At 43.8% G+C, this 20,981-nt stretch overlaps 1 protein-coding gene across 3 annotated transcripts in view; it reads right to left on the reverse strand.

Annotated features, from left to right (window-relative positions):
- Window positions 1-425: 425 nt before the first annotated feature.
- The window catches only part of LOC112248298 (cAMP-specific 3',5'-cyclic phosphodiesterase 4D), a 48,913-nt gene continuing 28,357 nt past the window's right edge, over window positions 426-20,981 (reverse strand). For 2 of the 3 annotated variants that reach the window (XM_024417206.2, XM_024417205.2), the window contains 9 exons: window positions 15,079-15,191; window positions 5,807-5,900; window positions 5,505-5,683; window positions 5,196-5,294; window positions 4,919-5,083; window positions 4,634-4,733; window positions 4,069-4,223; window positions 3,539-3,844; window positions 426-3,365 (listed from right to left, as the gene is read on the reverse strand). In XM_024417206.2, the coding sequence (XP_024272974.1) occupies window positions 2,886-3,365; window positions 3,539-3,844; window positions 4,069-4,223; window positions 4,634-4,733; window positions 4,919-5,083; window positions 5,196-5,294; window positions 5,505-5,683; window positions 5,807-5,900; window positions 15,079-15,191 (1,691 nt within the window). In that variant the 3' untranslated portion in view covers window positions 426-2,885. Of the gene's footprint in view, window positions 3,366-3,538; window positions 3,845-4,068; window positions 4,224-4,633; window positions 4,734-4,918; window positions 5,084-5,195; window positions 5,295-5,504; window positions 5,684-5,806; window positions 5,901-8,315; window positions 8,721-15,078; window positions 15,192-20,981 lie in introns of those variants that run through there. The other variant, XM_042320430.1, reaches the window with a different exon arrangement.

Here is a 20,981-nt window from a genome sequence, read left to right on the forward strand (position 1 = left end):
CACTATTCATCTATGGCAAAGATACTTATATGTCTCCCCTTGCAACTGTGTCTGGTGTTAGCTAGTGGCTAGCTAGGTCTTCATCTGTGTCTGGTGTTAGCTAGTGGCTAGCTAGGTCTTCATCTGTGTCTGGTGTTAGCTAGTGGCTAGCTAGGTCTTCATCTGTGTCTGGTGTTAGCTAGTGGCTAGCTAGGTCTTCATCTGTGTCTGGTGTTAGCTAGTGGCTAGCTAGGTCTTCATCTGTGTCTGGTGTTAGCTAGTGGCTAGCTAGGTCTTCATCTGTGTCTGGTGTTAGCTAGTGGCTAGCTAGGTCTTCATCTGTGTCTGGTGTTAGCTAGTGGCTAGCTAGGTCTTCTTCTGTGTCTGGTGTTAGCTAGTGGCTAGCTAGGTCTTCATCTGTGTCTGGTGTTAGCTAGTGGCTAGCTAGGTCTTCTTCTGTGTCTGGTGTTAGCTAGTGGCTAGCTAGGTCTTCATCTGTGTCTGGTGTTAGCTAGTGGCTAGCTAGGTCTTCAGACAGCATGGAACAAAAGGGGGGAGGGTCGAACAAAACTATGACGCAGTTGTCATGTCAACACATCTGTCAGTGCTGCTGTGAACCGCATCACAAGAGACATGCCGAATGGGAGATTAAAATATGTACATCATTGATGCAATTTCAATGTTGTTTGAGTTGCTTGTGTTTCACCAAATCTGCTTGAGATGATTTTACTGCAACACTGCTCACTGCATTCAAGTTTCATGAGGCCTTTCTAAGAGCTGTCAATCAAGGCAAGCTCATGAATATTAGCTCCTCGCCTTAAAACTTCCTGGTAGTTATTTGTTTGTTGTTGAACATTTCTATCCCCCCCAAATATTATGAGTGATATCTTAGTCACTCAAAAGGCTATTTTACATGGGAATCAGAATGGCTGTGACCGCTAATGTGTGAAAACATCAACCATGAAGTGCATTGGAAAATATTACTGACCTGAAGTAAGGGCTGTGGACAATTCCATTTGAAGTAAATTCAGGATATTAATTGAAATTCCTATTCAAGACTTGAAAAGAGCTATTTATTTTCAATTAGGAACTTTCAATTATTGAACCGGAATTGATTTGTTTCTTATTAGCACTCACAAATGTTGCTGTTATAATGACTGTCACTGTACATATTTCAGACATCTCACAAAGCTATTACTTTATCTGAGGGATTTGAAAGATTAATCTCTGTGTTTATTATTATTTATTATTATTGAACTATTATTCAATAAATTGCGTCCCGAATATGAAATCGAATTGACCACCTCCCTACACCACAATCAGGAAATGGAGACATGATTGACAAGTAATAGGAAATAAGGTCACCATGTGCGTAGCACAAAAAGTGTCGCAACCCGCCAAATTACCAAAATTCTATTATAACATTCCTATAGGTATCAAACCCCCCATAGACTTCCACAGTACAGCAGAGTGTGGTGACATCACCTCTGTACACTTGCAGCACTCCAATGCAGCACTCCAATGCAGCACTCCAATGCAGCACGCCAATGCAGCAGTCCAATGCAGCAGTCCAATGCAGCACTCCAATGCAGCACTCCAATGCAGCACTCCAATGCAGCACTCCAATGCTTCTAACAAGCATTGCATTGTAAGATGACATGCGCTCATATTTACTGCAGGCAACAATAAGTAGAACTTCAAGGATTCTTTCTGGTCAGTCAGACAAAATGATTTCATTCAACGTAAAGTCAAGTATGTGTCAACATGTGTCATGTTTTTCTTCAGGGAGAACAATCCTTGAAATGATTGTTGCATGATTATGACAACCGAACATGGGGACAGTGGTATGGGAGTAATAGTGTAAATGCTTTTTGATAAACGTGCAATCCCAAATCAAGCCCTAGCACCTACCCTTTAGGCACTCCTGTAGATCTGAGAGGATTGGATCCGCTAATATCTATCCAATCCTCTCAGATCTACTGCGTAGAGGGTAGTGGCAAGGGCTTGATTTGTAAGTCTGAGAATACTCCCCAATACTCCCCCAAAACAATAAAAAGTTACCCTTTTACACACAGAAAAGCAGTGGCAGATGAGGCATTTCTCATCAACAGTTTTCAAGTGCCTTTCAAATGTTTTCAAAAGTCACTTTTTTTTTCTTGGTTAACAAAAGTAGAATCTACAATAGATCTCCATGTTATGTATGGTACGATACAAAAACTCTATCGAGGTTAAACCGAGCATTAGAGCTGTAAGATCTTAGCCTTTTTAGTCAGGTTTTCAAGGAAGACTTCAACTTCAGAAAAGTGTCTTGATAAATTCCCACAATGCATTTTTCTCTCAATGTGCTGCAGCGCCTCTCTCCATCGTGACGTGTCCTGTTGGGATTTCATTCATCCAGACCACACAACAACGTAGCGTGTTGCTTTGCTGATAAATACAAACAACTAAGAAAAACAGACACTATAGTGACTTCTGAAGAATGGGCACTTAATAACACACAGAAACACCGCCATTGGTCAGCCAAGGCTGAAAGGAGTAGAGATATACTGTATATGAACAGCATGAAACACACTCTAAACTCTAATCATAATCCTTAATGTAACTTCAACACACTAGGACTAGGTTTTGAAGTGAAATAACACACAGACTACTCCGGTACAAACGGGAATGGAAAAGAGTTTTCCTGAGTGCAAAAAAGTTGTAGAAGTACCAATGGGTGTGTCTGAGAAGCTGACCAAGGATGAGGAGGGAGGAGTGGCCAAGGGGTGAACAGCGTGCGCTTTGGAACCCTAAACATAAATATATTTAAAAAAATAACAGACATAGTCCATAAATCCCCCAAAATACTCTAGAAATAATCATCTCTGTTTACTAAGAAGAAAAGTTTAGTTGCAGTGCATACACTGCTATGTATCGGCTGGTTTCTCCTCGCCCTTCTCTTCCCCTTCCTCCCCCTCCTCTTCCTCCTCCACTACACAAGGTTGTGATGAAGAGGACTCTCCCTCCACTTCCTCTTCCTCCTCCTCCCCCACCTGTTCGTCCAGTAGTATCTCTGTCGACTCTGAGTCCTGCGTACAGAGTGTTTTTGAGTCACTACAACTGTTCTCCTCTTCTTCATCCTCTTCCTCGGGTTGGCTGCCACTGTCCTTCTCCGTGTCTGATTCCCCGTCCTCCTCCAGGGTGAGTTCAAACTGGAACTTGTCCCCTCCAGGGGGACGGCTGCCGTCCTCAGGCTCATCCAGGGTGGGTGAAGGGCTCTGGGGGATGGTGCTCTGGTACCACTCCCTGTTGTCCTCCAGAGTGTCCAGGATGTCCTGAGCGTCAGGGTGGACCAGGTCTGCCCATGTCTCCCATAGAGGGTGGACGATGTAGTCAATAAAGCCCACCTGGAGAGAGGACAGAGAGGGTTAGGGTTAGTGAAAAACAATAGAAAGGATTTGTGTGTGTGCGTGTGTTTGGTGTGTGCGTGTTGTTTGGGGTTGTATGAGTGTTTTGGTGTGGTTTGTTTCAAAGCAGAGTGAGTGTTTCAGTTCTTGTGCGTCTGGTTTGTTGGGGGTACCTGGCTCTTCTGGACAGAGGCGTTGTGTTTGTCACACATAGGGCTGATCTCCATGCCTCTCTCCCTCTCCCTGTCCCCCTGGGTGAAGAACTCTTCCATGATGCGGTCGGTCCACTGGCGGTACAGCTGCAGGGGCTTGGTGGGGTTACTCAGGTCTGCACAGTGCACCATGTTCTGCAAAACTTGGATCCTGTCAGAGTAGTTGTCCAGGAGTAGAACTCCAGAGCTGGTCACCTTCTTGGTCTCCACCATGGTCTTCAGGTCAGCCAGGAGGTTCATGTGCTTGGACATGTCAGTCGCTAGGACCTGGGAACCACCAGAGACACAACACAGGCTGTCACAATACTGCCAGGGACAAACCAATATAACACATCTTCTATATTAATGGAGAGTTTGGTAACATCTGATAACATAGAAGAAGTAACCAGTAGCACTCAAGTAAAATCATGGACATTTTTTAAGCTGATGTGAACACTATTTCAGAGATGTTCCTATTGCTATTGGTTACTGATTACTATCCAGTCACTAACGATGTCGATGACCATCTTGCGCAGTGATTGTCGTTGTTTTTTGGTCAGGTTCTGGAAGATGTCACAGTTCTCTTCCTGAAGCAGCTTGAAGCCCACAGCCAGGTGGTGGTTCTCCAGGACTGACGAGTCATTGTACATGAGGGCCAGCTCCGAGTCTGGGGGACAAACACACATACACTGACTCAGATGTTTGACATGTTCAATGAAGAGGTGTTGTTGAGGTCCTTATAGCTTTAACATAAATATTCACTTTAAACAGATCTGGTGTTCTGGCTGACCGAGGCTCATTCTAGTGTTTCCTGACTGACGACTCCTACTGCCTTCGCTGCAGGGCATCCCCCTCTGGACTTCAGGGAGACACCACATGGCACAACGGAGGAGGAGGTGTGTGTTTGTGTGTGTGTGTGCACATGGGAGGTTTGAATCTCTCAGTAGGGTTGTTTAGTAACCTGTGTGCTTGAAATTGAGTGTTAATCCCAAATGCGGGGGAGAGACAGAGGGCATCCATCATGCCTTGTGTAAGTCAGTGACATAACTGTTAAGTCAGGTCTGTATTTAGACTCACTGGTGTTGATGAGGAACTGGTTGGAGACTCCAGGGTGGTCCACGTCATGAATAGCACTGGCAAATATGGCAGCTAGGATCTCCAGGTCTGTGAAAACAGCCTGGGAACAGCAGAGAGGACAGTACAGGGTCACATCAGCCATTCAACCAAATAACAGCAAATCAGAAATCTGTCAGTTAGAATCCTGACAAATTAAAGCTGAAGTATATTTTTGTGGGTCTAGGTTTTGTACAAATACAAATGCAGTATTATCGATGAATTGACTGATTGATTGAGGGGTCCAACCTCTAGAGCGGGGGTGGATAGCAGCACGTGAGTGGACTGGGTGACATCAGCAGCATGGATGTTGTTGTGGTAGGCCACATCGCCATGGTAATGGTCTTCTAAGGTCATCAGGTAGGTTATAAAAGTGTCGAGTGGAATTTTAAACGTTTTTAACAAGTCTCTTTCCTATAAGAAAAACAAAACAAAAACATAACATTGTATTGTAATAGACTGTGGATACAAGTCATGTTAGTACAATCAACAAAAATAAAGCAGATCAAATTTAACTTATCTATACCTGGAATATAGTGTGCATCATGACGGTCAGGGGCCTGTTCCCAGAGAACTGAGTGACTTTGAAAACGTTAAGGCCCCATTTATTTACATCCTCCAGCTCCTGCAAAGGGAAAACAACCATTCTTACACTATTACAGTCATTTTAGAGCCTCACTCTCTTGGTCTTCTCCTCTTTCTCTATCCCTTCTCTCTAGATCTTTCCCTACAACCCTCTCCCCTATATCACCCTCTATCCCTCTTTCTCCCTCACCCTGTCTCTTCATGTCTCCTCGCCCTCCCTTTCCTAACCCTCTCTCCCACTGCTGCCCACCTTAGCCAGTTCGTCCTCTGTCTCGCTCTTGACTCCGAAGCGGGGTATGTTAGAGTTGGTGAGGCTGGAGCTGTGCTGCAGTTTCTTCACTCCACTGATCTCAGACATGGGTCTATTCTTCTTGTCTTCCTTCTCCTTCTGCGTCTGGGGAGTCGGCATCTCCACCTCGTGCTGCTTGTCTGTGTCAAACACATAGAATAAGAGACAGTGAGTGAGATATCCAATAGGGTGCCATTTGGGACACAGCTCTGGTCTCTCTACAGGGTCCAGAATGAGCAGGGAGGAGCCCAGTGGTAACTCACCCAGGAAGGTGCTGGAGATGAACTCTGACACCTGGTTCCCTGAGCGACTCATCTCAGACAGGTGGCTGAGCTCCCTGTTCAACATTCTCTTGAACTGCAACACAACACACACACACACACACACACACACACACACACACACAGACATACGGACACAGAGAGAAGGGGTTACAGTGTGCAGTGTACCAGGGAAAAAATATGTTACATTCTGCACTGGATGTGTCAATCATGATTTTGTATGATTTAAGTTAACTTGGTGGAATCCTGAAGCACAAATTGGAGGATTCTGTATGGCCATATCTGCCATTGAGGGCCAAAGTCATATTTTATATATCTTTTTTTATTATTATTTTACACCCCGTTCTTGTCTCATCTTGTCTCATCACTGCAACAGGCTTCGAAAAATGACCCGCCAGCTTAATTGAGAAGCACCAACGTGTCAGAGGAAACACTGTTCAACTGGCGACCGGGGTCAGCCTGCAGGCATCCGGCCCACCACATGGAGTCGCTAGAGTGTGATGAGCCAAGTTAAAGCCCCACCTGCCAAACCCTCCCCTAACCCAGACGACACTGGGCCAATTGTGCACTGTCCTTTGGGACTCCCAAAGTGGTACAGCCTGGGAATGAACCCAGGTCTGTAGTAATGCCTCTAGCACTGTGATGCAGTGCCTTAGACCACTGCGCCACTCGAGAGGCCCCAGCTAAAGTAAATTCTAAAGGTAGGAGAGTCTTTTACAAGGGAAACAGCAGACACTGTGAGACACCACACTTTAATCTGTGAGACACCACACTTTAATCAGTACTATTAGTACTACATTACAGCATGGTCCACACACACACACACACACACACACACACACACACACACACACACACACACACACACACACACACACAGTTGAGAGGTTGAAGGGAGTACAGATCAGGTGAGATACCTGCTGCACCCCCCTGCTATAGCAACAGTTTTGATGTAATCAGTAACCCAATTCTCCGTCACCCATTTTCATTCTCCCTATCCTTTGCTCCCACTCTCCCTCAGTCTCGCCCTCTGGAATGGCTTTGGCCTTCGATTTGGAGGACATTCAGAGGAATCTGCAGCTGAACTCTTAAAAAACAGTGATTGCGAAACCAGGCTGAAGGCTTCAGCGAGCGCTGCGAAGCAGTTCCGTAAAATGATACATTTTATCACACCTTCCCGCAGCGCTCTCTCACCACAGCTACATCAGCGGTCCCAACCCACAAATGTATTTGGTTAAGCACACAGAAGGCTATATGAAGGCTGTATCTAGTTATAAGTATCTAGTTTCACACATATATAGGCTATAATTTGTAAATTAGATTTAGCTACAATATCCCATCGCAAGTAGATAAAGCCCAATAACCTATAGTGATATTTCTAAGAGGGTCTACTATTACAATATGATACTACAATATTATTTTGGGACAATATTTTAAGTATTGATTAATAAAATCACATTTTTTTGGGCTACTGTAGGTAGCGTTAGCTAGCGCTAGTCGGCTGTACCTGCACCAAAACTCCGATATCTTTCATCCTATAGCTGGTTCTCCATATTCTTTTAAAATAGTGAGCCAACATGTTTTTAGCACTATTACTTCCCTGACTGATCAGAACTTGTTTTCTCATGCTCTCTATTGTCTCTCTGCAGCAGTTATTGACAGCAATTTGTTTTGAACATCAAAATCATAGTAAAATCGTGAGAATCATGAGAATATCGTATTGTGAGGTCCCTGGCAATTTTCCAGCCCTAGCGTCTGCTGTCCTCAACTGTAGTGCTGACAACATTTACATTTCATTCTAAACCTGGCAATTGTTGACCCCGCGTTAGCCTGGCCAAACTAGGGGATTTGAACTCAACACCTTTAAGCAACCTTATCCAATGATCAAACAGACATACACTGTGTATATGAGTGTGGAACAAAGTGCTGAACATCTCTGTATCGCTGGACATGTTGGTGAAGCTTGAATCTTCCCTTCCTTACAATTGAGTCGCTGCAATTATTTTGGTACCCAAAGCAAAATAATCTTTGTTCTAGAAAGTGACTGCCGTTGATACATGCCTTTGATATTCACCAATCCACTCAATGCCACCCTTTCCCACACAGCAAATCCCTTTTCCTGCATTTCATACCAAAACTAGTCCCTGTAAGCTATAAGCTATAAGTCATGTGGACATACTGTTCCATAGAGACATCTGTAGCCGGCAGTGAGAGCAACACCATTATCACACCAACTGGGGGGAGCTGCAGACGACACACCCAGCCACACTAACATTTATTTATAATGCCAGAAGTACAGATGGATTATGTCACCTTTGTCTCTCTATTTACAGCTCAAATAAACAAAGTTCAAGTGGATGTCAGGGACAAGCCTGCTTTTCCTTTGTCTGGTAATGACATCATTCTCACCTCATCAGAGGAATGATGGCTGCTTTTTCAGAAAACAATATATTAATAGTATTAGAATAATAAAATCCACCTCACATCTTACCTTGATATATCCCCAGGACACAGAGAGCAGGTAGTTGGCCTCAGGCATTTTGAAAAAACAAAATATGTGGTCCAAATATAAAGAGAACAGGCAGACTAGAGCCAGCTACAGCACAGAAAAACAGGCGAGAGAGACCACCAGCAAAAGCAGCTCAATACAGCAAGAGCACAGAGTCCATGAATAAGAGGAGCTTTGAGGTGTACAGCAGGTCCATCCACTGAACACAGTCCGTCATATCTGCTCCGTTCCTCCCTATTGGGAAAGCAATAGTCCAGGATCCTGACTGGGGCACTGCACTCTGGGGTAGCAGGGGACAGAGTGGGGCTCTGATGAGAGCATCCTCACACACACACACACACACACACACACACACACACACACACACACTAACACACACACACACACACACACACACACACACACACACACACACACACACACACACACACACACACACACACACACACACACAGCTGGGGTGTGTGAATAATAGATGAAGTGAGAGGAGGATGCTTGGATGCTGCTGGTGCTCATGGAGCGAGAAGGTCTCCTGTCAATGGTTTGTAAATAAGGCTGCTTTTGCCTGTCTATCACACACACGGCTGCTGCCCTCATCCACACACACAGCCTATCAGGGAGAGGAAAGGGAAAACAGTGAGCTCATCACCACAGCTAATTGGCTGGACAGGAGCAGAGTGAGCTCATCCTTCTGTGTAATTGGTTGAGGTCGAGGTTGGAAGTTAGTCCTCTGAGGAGTTTTTTTCCCCATATTTAAAAAAGAAATTGTGCAGTACAGCGGGATGGGGACATACTGTTTGCTTGTGCTGTGTGTGTGTCATCTAGCTGAGGTAATCTGTGAGACATTTGCTGGAAGCGGAGATTGTCTCATCTTGGTCATGCAATATTCACACTGAAAATAATTCAGGCAAATTTGCTGGGAGAAAACCACGCGTTTAAATCCCGTTAAACTTTCACAAGTCATGAGCATCACTGGACTGTCTGGAACAGTTAGTACAGCATAGAGAATAGTGTATGCCACTTCACTAAGGGTCATACATGAAGCTGGATTCCATTTGTTTGACTATGAGACCATGGCTTTGTCCTTTGGTCAAAATAAGTGCACTATATAGGGAATATGGTCCCATTTGGGACACAACCCATGGTCCAGAGTTGTATGGCGAGCTTTCTCTGAACTGGGGATGGGTACAGCACCACTGTATGTGTACATCTGAAGCAGTTTGGATGGAGTATGGATGGATGGTAGTCAGAACACATTCAAATCATTAACAGAGGAAAAGTGAGCAGGATAGAGTTTTGCTTAAATTAACATGCCACCTCAAAGTATTTAGAATGGCAAACTAGACTGGTGGGGAAGACTTAGACTAGTACACTATTAGTTTCCTACCTAAAACAATGAAGTAAAGCTTTGGAACAACCAAAATAGCCTCAGTAGATGTTAGATAGACAGAGCCACTATATCAGTGTGAGGGTACTGTCGTGTCTCAGATTACTTTACACCTTGTGTCCCCAAAGGTGCCCAGAATGGAATGTGGGTAGTTTCAGCTGCTGGAACAGATGAGACTGCTGGTCACCCGTTGAGAGAGATATAGCGCCTCTGCCTGGGTCCAAGAGACTAAGAACAGGCCGTCACAGGCCCACAAAACACCCACGCACGTACAAATGCGTGTGCACACACATGCGCACACACACACGCAAACACACACACACACACACACGGTCAGCTAGCTAGCCGGTATGCTATTGATAGCTCAGCGAAGAGGTGTGAACACGCACCTTTGGGTAGAAATCACACCATGTTTAGCTGAGACTTGTATGTAATTTGAAGTGGGACCCAAAATAGGAATTCCCTATGGAATACAGACCCAATCAAATGGATCTCATATCTAGAGCTATTGATTGTTTTCTCACTTTTTTGTGTGCATGTAAAAGCTAACAACATGTACAACAAACACACACACAGTTTACACATGATTCCACATAATGACATATGTCCATTATTAATACAACATGCCCTTTGCTATCAATAACCAATATGTCTTTCTACAATCTCAGGGTAGATCAGGGACAATAATGACATGTGAGTCTGACATAATCAAATAGGTGGCTGAAAAAGACAAGGTGCTCACTAGAAATAGACAGCGATTTCAGACGTTAGAAAAGGTGATGAGAACATTGATACAGTATATGCCTTTTTCGGCGCTCATCAAAAAATTAAAACGATGGCCCAGAACAGGGCGCCAAACCATGGGGCTTGGAGTCAGAGTGCACTCCTTAAACCACTGTGCCATGGCAGTTCACAATGCTCTAGCAAGCCGTGAGAATACGATGAACATTTTGTTTTAAATCTTCCCAAAACTATAGCTCGGGGTAGGCTGTCATTGTAAATAACAATTTGTTCTTAATTGACTTGCCTATTTAAATAGAGGTTAAATTAAATAAATAAATAAAAAGCCCTAACCTTAACCCCTCAGAATGAATGCCTAAACTGTTAAGCTTTGAGTTGTATCTGTTTTAACCTTGTAACAACTAGTTCAACTACATGTAGTTCACTTCTCCCCAACACTGCCAGTGAATGAAACATAGAATTAGGAATTAGAATACTAGAATGGACTTTAACCTTCTTTTAATGGGACAAATGTCAGCCATTTTGGTCAGGGAGTTGGTCAACCATGGTTTGCCAGTGCTGTGATAAGATATTCTGTAAAATAATGTATTTGAAGAAATGATCAGCAAATGTACACTACCATTCAAAAGTTTGGGGTCACTTAGAAATGTCCTTGTTTTTGAAAGAAAAGCACATTTTTTGTCCATTAAAATAACATAAAATTTATCAGAAATACAGTGTAACCTTGTTAATGTTGTAAATGAGTATTGTAGCTGGAAACGGCAGATTTTTTATGGAATATCTACATAGGCGTTCAGAGGCCCATTATCAGCAACCATCACTCTTGCTTTCCAATGGCACATTGTGTTAGCTAATCGAAGTTTATCATTTTAAAAGGCTAATTGACCAGTCTCAACATCACCAGTCTCAACGACACCAGTCTCAACGTCAACAGTGAAGAGGCGACACCGGGATGCTGGCCTTCAAGGCAGAGTTCCTCTGTTCAGTGTTCTTTTGCCCATCTTAATATTTTATTTTTATTGGCCAGTCTGAGATATGGGTTTTTCTTTGCAACTCTGCCTAGAAGGCCAGCATCCCGGACTCGCCTCTTCACTGTTGATGTTGAGACTGGTGTTTTGTGGGTACTATTTAATGAAGCTGCCAGTTAAGGACTTGTGGGGAGTCTGTTTCTCAAACTAGACACTCAGTTGTGCACCGGGGCCTCCCACTCCTATTTCTATTCTGGTTATAGACGGTTTGCTCTGTTTTGTGAAGGGAGTAGTACACAGCGTTGTACTAGATCTTCAGTTTCTTGGCAATTTCTCGCATGGAATAGCCTTAATTTCTCAGAACAAGAATAGACTGATGAGTTTCAGAAGAAAAGTCTTTGTTTCTGGCCATTTTGAGCCTGTAATCAAACCCACAAATGCTGATGCTCCAGATACACAACTAGTCCAAAGAAGGCCCGTTTTATTGCTTCTTTAATCAGAACAACAGTTTTCAGCTGTGCTAACATAATTGCAAAAGGGTTTTCTAATGATCAATTAGCCTTTTAAAATGATAAACTTGGATTAGCTAACACAACGTGCCATTGAAACACAGGAGTGATGGTTGCTGATAATGGGCCTCTGTACACCTATGTAGATATTCCATTAAAAATCTGCCGTTTCCAGCAACAAAAGTTATTTACAACATTAACAATGTCTACACTGTATTTCTGATCAATCTGATGTTATTTTAATGGACAAAAAATGTGCTTTTCTTTCAAAAACAAGGACATTTCTAAGTGACCCCAAATTTTGAACGGTGGTGTATGTTTGTTAGCTAGCTAACCAGTTTTAAAGGAATATTCTATACATTTTTCTAATTAACTGCCAATATGCCAACATTCCATTCAAACAATGCAGTCAATCCACAGACATACACTGGCTCAGATCAGTTGATGATAGACAAGTTGGAAATGCAACAAGTACTGATATTGTATCATATAATAGTACTCACAGCTTTCCAAGGATACAACAATTTTGTATCCTTGGAAAGTTACATATATTTTAGAGGCTTATATATACAGAAAATGTGTATAAAACCCATGTATTTCTAATTATATGACAAGATGTTGGGTTGGTAATAATTCTGTTATACAATTTCTTATATATTACATGCCTTACTTTTATTTTCCATCATAAGTCAAATCTGGATTATGCTTCTACTGCCATTCATTCCAATTAGAATAGTTTGGATTTCCCCCTGACCAATATGCCCACCATTTTGATCCCATTTTAGAACTCTGAGCGTTTATGACATAGCCTCTCTAGTAATTTCATTAATAGGTTGCACATCCATCACCTCGTGAACCTTCTCAAGCCGCCCTCTACCGGCTGTGCAATAGTGATGCCCTAAAGTCGTGAAAAGCCCATTCATTCTGGAAGGAGGCTAACAACTGTTGTTCTAAATTATACTATGGTGCCTGGAAATACGATGACATTGCTAAAATGGTCAAATATTTAGTAGGACACAACTTTGCCTGCATTATCATGTCGTCAAATTTACTTTAGACAGATGGCAATGTTGTCTTTTGCTAGGAAAGTTAGTCAAAAATAGCTAGAAATGCTAACATTAGCTATCTAAAATCTGGTGTCCTCCGCTCAATCTTAGCTAACTAGCGAAGGTTATACTGCGTCTAAAGTCAATCTGCCGACATCAAAATGATACAAGGTTCTCCTACTAATTATTTTCCTCCTATAGAACGGCACTGTATTTCCAAGCCGTTGTAATACACTTTTGATTAAATCGTCATGACGATGCATCGAGTAGAATGCTCAGTTGGGAATCAGTCCAAAACAAACATTCTCTATGGAATGACATCACTCCTGTGTAAAAATAACTGTGATGTCACCATTGCATGCAGTACATGCAATTACACCAGCTAGCTCTTATGAACCCCCAGCCTGTACTCCAAGTTCTACTTAAGTCCTTTATAATGCACACGATGCAACCTGCTAACCCTCTATAGCCATACTGAGTGTACAAAACATTAGGAACATCTTCCTAATATTGAGCAGTATCCATTTTTGTCTTCAGAACAGCTTCAATTCGTCAGGACCTGGACTCTACAAGGTGTCAAAAGCGTTTCACAGGCATGCTTGTTGACTCCAATGCTTCCCACAGTGTCAAGTTGGCTGGATGTCCATTGGGTGGTGGACCATTCTTGATACACACCACGGGAATCTGTTGAGCGTGAAAAACTCAGCAGCGTTGATGTTCTTGACACATTTAAACCAGTGCACCTGGCACCTACTACCATACTCTGTTCAAAGGTACTTAAATCTTTTGTCTTGCCCATTCACCCTCTGAATGGAACACACACACAATCCATGCCTCAACTGTCGCAAGGCTTAAAAATCCTTCTTTAACCTGTCTCCTCCCCTTCATCTGCACTGATTGAAGTGGATTTAACAGGTGACATCAATAAGGGATCATACATTTCACCTGGATTCACCTGGTCAGTCTATGTCACGGAAAGATTGTTCTTAATGTTTTGTACACTCTGTGTATCACCGGAGGGTGGGGGCACCTTAATTGGGGAGGATGGGCTCAGAGTAATGACTGGAACAGAATTCATGGAATGGTATCAAAACACATCAAACACCTGGTTTCCATGTGTTTGATACCATTATATTCACTCCATTCCAGCCATTATTATAAGTCTTCCTGTGCAGGGTATAGCACAATATACGAATAGCACAAAATAACACAAATATATATGAATGATCAAATCAAATCAAATCAAATGTTATTTGTCACATGGTTAGCAGATGTTAATGCGAGTGTAGCGAAATGCTATACTGCTATTCTGGTATCCAATACTACTGTTCTGTATTTACGGAATTAAATACTTCATTTTGATGTTATAGTCATGAAATGCCATGTTGTAGGTTGATGGTTGTGTGTGTGTATTGGAGCACCATTACTGTGTGCTGGAGTGAGACGGCAAGCCAACCAGGCCTGTGTGTGTTGCTATGGAAACCAGGGATAGCTGTGGGTGCGACAATGCTACAGAGTGACAATGCTACAGAGTAGAGCCTGTGCGTGCGTGCGTGCGTCTGTCTGTCTGTCTGTCTGTCTGTCTGTGGCTGTACTGCCATCTGGTAGTGTTACCAGATCTGTGTATGACTGTGTCCCATCCATTTGTCTGTCTGCCTGCCCCTCCTGTATCTCATGCCCATCCCCCTATTGTGACATCACAGAGTGTGACATCAGCAGGCAGGCAGGCAGTCTCTCAGCAGAGCCCAGAGCTGATCAGCATGCAGCACGTCAAGGCCTTGCTGGAGAGCTGAGCTGAGCATGCTCCCTGCACACCTCCCTCCCTGCATGACAATGCTAGATACAGCTACAGATACTGATACAAAAGAGATGTATGAATTAATACCAATATTAGTACAGATACAACTGTTGGAAAAGAGGCACGAAGAGGCCAGAGAGAAAGAGAAAATAGTTATTGTTGTTGTTGTTCCAACCATGTGGGAAGCCAACAATCTCAATTGCAAATGACAATTGGTCATCCAATTACTGTTTTAAACAAAAACTAAATAAAATAAAACTAAATATGACACATAAGTGAAAGGTTCTTGCCGTTACCTTGTTGGAGGCCATCTCGCCAACTGAGTGTCTGGTCTGCAGGGTCTCCAGCTGGTCCAGGCACCAGTCCAGCTCCTCCAACGTCTCGGTGGCCAGTTTCTGGTAGGCCTCCTCTGGGGGGACGAGACAGGGGGGCAGGGGGTCAGTACAGGGGCGCTTCAGGGGCCTAGCGCAGGCTGCTGGCCCGGGGTCTGCCTCCCCACACACAGCGATGCTGAGATGCCCCGAGTGGACGCATGGGTGACTCTTCATACTGGTGCAGAGGGGCCAGTAGGAGAGTGAGAGAGGCCAAGTCACAAGTCTGATTTCCACCCCAAAACAGACACCCTGATAGGGAGAGACTAGAGGGGCCTAGAGTCCTGAATCCTATCCCAGAGACCAACACCCTGAACCAGGTTGTTCAAAGCCAGAGACCCCCCCCTCCCCCCCTGTGTCCAAAGGTCCTACTGTCCAAACCTTTGGAGGAATGACAAGGGCGTATAGTCCGGGAACCGTGAGAGACGGGGAACGAACATGGTCAACCAGAGCGGAGTGTAGCACATGGGGATGTGTGAAACATACTCCTCAGCCTGAAGTGTCCCCACTTGCGCCAGTGAATAGCTAGCTTTTCATGTGGTGCTGACTGGTAAGACGCTTCAGGAGGGCGGTCACGTGTGCTAGCAAGGCACAGGTCCTGAGTTCACGCCAGATATGGGCTGAATCAGGAGGAAGGTGGTACTCGCTAAGCAAGCAGCGTGACAGAGCAGGAAGGCTGTTGAGTGTGCCTCAGTTAAAATCACAGCTGAGACAGGGAATATGGAGGGTGGCCTTTAGGTTCAGATCTGATACATTAAACAATAAAACAGAGACATACACACGCATACATACACACAAATGCAAAACAACACAGAACCCCAGCCTCTCAATGATGTGTGTGTCTGAGATTCAGTATACAGTCCATAGAAGATATATAATTCCAGTCATGGAGCAGGATGAAGAGCAGTTTAATTAGCAGGCCCATGTCTGCACAGAGGAGGGATGAAGGGATGAGGGATGGAGGAGGAGGGGCAGTAGGTCCAGACGCTGTCCAAAGCACAATCTCACACCCAGCAGGTTTTCATCTCCAGGCAGGAACAATGGGGAGCACACTGTAGCATGCCTGGCCGGCTTGCTGGGGGGTGCGCGCTTACCGCACACACCACACACACACACGCGCCAGATGGAGAGCTAAACGTAACACATCACTCTGCCTTCTCAGCCTCCCTGGAGCATAAAAGCTACACGTCAACGTTATCCAGAGACAAAAGTGCTTATAATCCAATGGGTGTGTGTTGTGTCTGGGCTCCGTCCTATAGATGCTGTGTGTGTAGCCTCCCTGGTATCCAGACGGCAGATCGATGCTCTTCCTCAGAGCTTGTACCTAAAGCCTGAGAGGACTGCACTGTGGATAGGGGAGGGCCGCACTGAAAGCCTGGCCTGGAGTATGGGGCAGTAGATCTGGAGCTCAATGTGTGTATCCATTCTACAGAGAGGGAGGGGTGATGTACAGATAAGGAGAGAGACAGAGAAAAAGAGATGTACCATGCAGTATGTGCCTGAGTCAGATGTCTGACAGTGAACTAGAAGCTTTTTCAAAAGGAACAGTCTAAATAATACGGGTGAAGACAGACAGTTTCAAACAATGTCATGGTTGAGGTGTCAGAAGTCTATTCTAACCCCTTTCAAACCTGAAATAACAGTGTATCAAATCATTTTCATTCCTATTGTAGTCCATATTCCCTATTTCCACTGCAAATGTATGCAAATCATACATGAATAAAATGTGTCAACTCAAAAGCCAATTAATATTAATATTGTCTAAATTAGGATTGGGGAGAACTTTTAAGGCAATGGGATATGGTTAGGGTTGCCAAGGCAGGATATATTACTGGAGACTGTCTACGTTTCCTAGTAAACTACCAGATTTGATGTAATTTATCAAAATACATCTAGCAGCACTTTAGGGTATTGCAGATTATCACGTGTCTGTAATTATCTCTGGCCTTATCATATGTAAAATATATGAAATAATTAACTAAGATGACAAAAAAAGTAGAATGACAAAGCTGTAAAACATTATAAACAACAAATATAAACCATCAATTTAGTGAATAACATTGGCGTTTAATAACGGTTTCGTCATGAAATATCCTTAAAAACATTTTTTTTTACACACTTGTTTTTTTTTACTATGTCAATATGTATTTGCTGTCAATGTTTTGGCGTCAAACTGGTGGCAGTTGTGAAAAAAGTCAATAGTTGTCAATAGTTGAAAACAATGCCATTGTTGATTATATGCTTTTTTCATTAATTTGGCTATTTTCTCTTGAATCATAAGGTCTATCCATTAGAAACTCAAAGACAAAATGGACACAGATATAAATAATGAATACTATATATGAATGAATACATTTTTAATAAGTTATTTGAGTATAAATTACCAACGTTACGATAGATTGACATAGATTTTCTGTTAATCACCAAAATGACTGAAGACTCCGGTAACTTTGGTAAATTACCAGTAGCTTTGCAACCCTAGATATGTTGCTTTACACCATGTGGAAACTAAAGCATACAGAGAGAGCAATCAGCTGTGGATTAAGAAACACACATACTGCAGGCACTGGAGTGTGTCTGATTATGAACTAATGTACAGTAATACAGCTGGCGCAAAGTAAAGAACATTCAAATCAAATCACATTTTATTTGTCACATTCTTCGTAGGCAACAGGTGTGAAATGCTTACTTACGGGTCCAACAAAGGGTCCAACAATGCAGAGTTAAAGATAAAATAAAGTTAAGGTAAAATAACATTTTAAAAAATGAAATAATGACACAAGGAATACATACACAGTGAATAATAAATACAAATAACAAGTAAAAATAGCATGGCTATATACAGGAAGTATTGACGTACGGTAGCAGAGAGAACAGCACGTAGCTTGGGTGGCTGGAGTCTTTGACAGTTTTTTTGGGCCTTCCTCTGACACCGCCTGGTATAGAGGTCCTGGATGGCAGGGAGCTCGGCCTCAGTGATGTACTGGGTCATACACACCTACCCTCTGTAGTGCCTTGCAGTCGGATGCCGAGAAGTTGCCATACCAGCGGGGATGCAGCCAGTCAAGATGCTCTCGATGGTGCAGCTGTAGAACTTTTTGAGGATGAGGGTCCATGCCAAATCTTTTCAGCCTCCAGAGGCGGAAGAGGCGTTGTCGTGCCGTCTTTACGACTGTAGTGGTGTGTTTAGACCATGATAGATCCTTAGTGATGTGGATACCGAGGAACTTGAAGCTCTCGACCTGCTCCACTACAGCCCCGTCGATGTAAATTGGGGAGTGCTCAGCCCTCTGTTTCCTGTAGTCCACGATCAGCTCCTTGGTCTTACTGATACTGAGAGAGAGGTTGTTGTCCTGGCAACACACTGCTAAGTCTCTGACCTCCCCCTGCAGGCTGTCTCATTGCCGTCGGTGATCAGACCTACCACCACCAGGTCTACCACCGTTGTGTCGTCGGCAGACTTTGTGGGAGAACAGGGCCTGAGGGGCCCTGTGTTGAGGGTCAGTGTGGCGCATGTGTTGTTGCTTACCCTCACCACCTGGAGTAGGCCCGGCACTTAACCCTCACCATAGGGCACTATGGTGTTGCACGCTGAGCTGTAGTCAATGATCAGCATTTTCATGTAGGTATTCATTTTGTCAAGGTGGGAAAGGGCAGTGTGGAGGGCAATGGAGTGTGTGTGCGTATGTGTGTGCCACATGTACAGTAATATTCCCAACATAACTCACAACCCTCACAAACATCGGCATTGCATTACTTTTTCCTCTTTGCCCCCTCCCTCACCCTCTCTTTTACATTTCTCTGCCTCTCCTCCTCCTCCTCCTCCTCATCCTTTTCCTTTCCCCCCCTCTCCCTCTGTGTATCATTCTTCCTCTCCCTCTCTCGTTATCTCTCTTCCTCTCTCGATATCCCTCTCTCATTATCTCTCTCCCTTTCTGATTTGGTATCAGTGGGTGGGGTGCCACTCTCTCTGACAGGGACTGCACTGACGTCAATGACATTCTTCTCATGCCTAGTGCGACATCAGACACCAGTGCACGAGAGACTACTCTGCTGCACAGATGGCAGGCTGCTGCCAAACCCTGGACCGGAGCAGATAGGAACACTGGAGCTGGACTGGGACTGGAAGTGGGAGAAGGGTAATGCTGTACATACCGTCATCAGGGACATGTTGCTGTTCTAAACTAATGTATGTTGTCATTGCTTTGGAAATCATAATTATCATCATCATTATGTTTGGTTTGATTCCATTATATTTGATGTCCAATCTTCAAGATATAAAACTAGAAGGAAACTCTTCGAGAGATACACCTGGCGGCAGGTAGCCTAGTGGTTAGCGACGGGCCTAGTAACTGAAAGGTCATCAGTTGGAATCCCAGAGTCGACAAGGTGAAACATCTGTTTATGTGCCCTTGAGCAAGGCACTTAACCCTCCCATGGTTGCCATTGATAATGGCAGACCAAGGCTGTGACCCCACTCGCCGAGAGTGTCTCAGGGAGAGTTGGGATATGCTAAAAAATTATATTATTATTACATGGCAATACTTTGTCCCTTATACTATGTTGTTCTTCTATAACTACTATGATAACAACAATGCAATTATCCAGGATGCAGTCTGTCCCTATTAAGTGAAGCACATCAGATCACAATGAATAAAGTGTCAACTGTTTTTACTCCCTCACGACCTAGTCTGGATCACAGCAGGTGGCTTACTACTAGACCAGCACTATTGTCTCTCAGAGCTCAGAGTTCATAAACCTACATCACTCCTCATTGGTCTATTCTGCTCATCAGTCTATTCTTAGCCCGCTCTAAAATTAGCCATCATCAAACACCAACCAATCGATGGATGTCTGATAAACTAAGAGATAGAGATGGAAGGGATGGGGACAAATGTGGAAGAGACCAGCCTAAATGTCATGTGGGACTCATGGCAGGGCTCGTCTAATGCCCCACTGGCCTCTCTATGTCCCATTTAGACTGTTATAAATCACCTCCTTATTGTCTGTCGCAACAGGATGGCACTGCCTGGCCAGCACAGACCTCTGCATGAATTACAAGTAGTCAATACACTCAAACAATCAAGCTGATGACTCAAGGTCTCTTTTATAGCCCATAATGGATGCACTCTGATCAAATCTAAATATAGTGCAATGTCATCAATTCATCATACACTGTGTTCTACGCATGTTCCAGGGTAGATAGGAGAGCGTTGTGTGAGACAATGGGACATACTATCAGAGTATGGGACCTATTGACAGAGTATGGGACCTACAACATGACCTATTAACAGAGTATGGGACCTACTACATGACCTACTAACAGAGCATGGGACCTACTACATGACCTACTAGCAGAGTATGGGACCTACTACATGACCTACTACCAGAGAATGGGACCTACTACATGACCTACTACCAGAGTATGGGACCTACTACACGACCTACCTCCAGAGTATGGGTCCTACTACATGACCTACTACCAGAGTATGGATCCTACTACATTACATACTACCAGAGTATGGGACCTATTACCAGAGTATGGGTCCTACTACATGACCTACTACCAGAGTATGGGTCCAACTACATGACCTACTACCAGAGTATGGGACCTACTAACAGAGTATGGGCCCTACTACCAGAGTATGGTTCCTACTACAGGATCTACTAACAGAGTATGGGACCTACTAACAGAGCATGGGACCTACTACCAGTGTATGGTTCCTACTACAGGACCTACTAACAGAGTATGGGACCTACTACAAGATCTACTGCCAGAGAATGGGACTTACTGCCAGAGTATGGGACCACCTACAATACCTACTAAC

Source organism: Oncorhynchus tshawytscha, linkage group LG04 (assembly GCF_018296145.1).
Source record: "Oncorhynchus tshawytscha isolate Ot180627B linkage group LG04, Otsh_v2.0, whole genome shotgun sequence".
Classification (NCBI taxonomy): domain Eukaryota; kingdom Metazoa; phylum Chordata; class Actinopteri; order Salmoniformes; family Salmonidae; genus Oncorhynchus; species Oncorhynchus tshawytscha.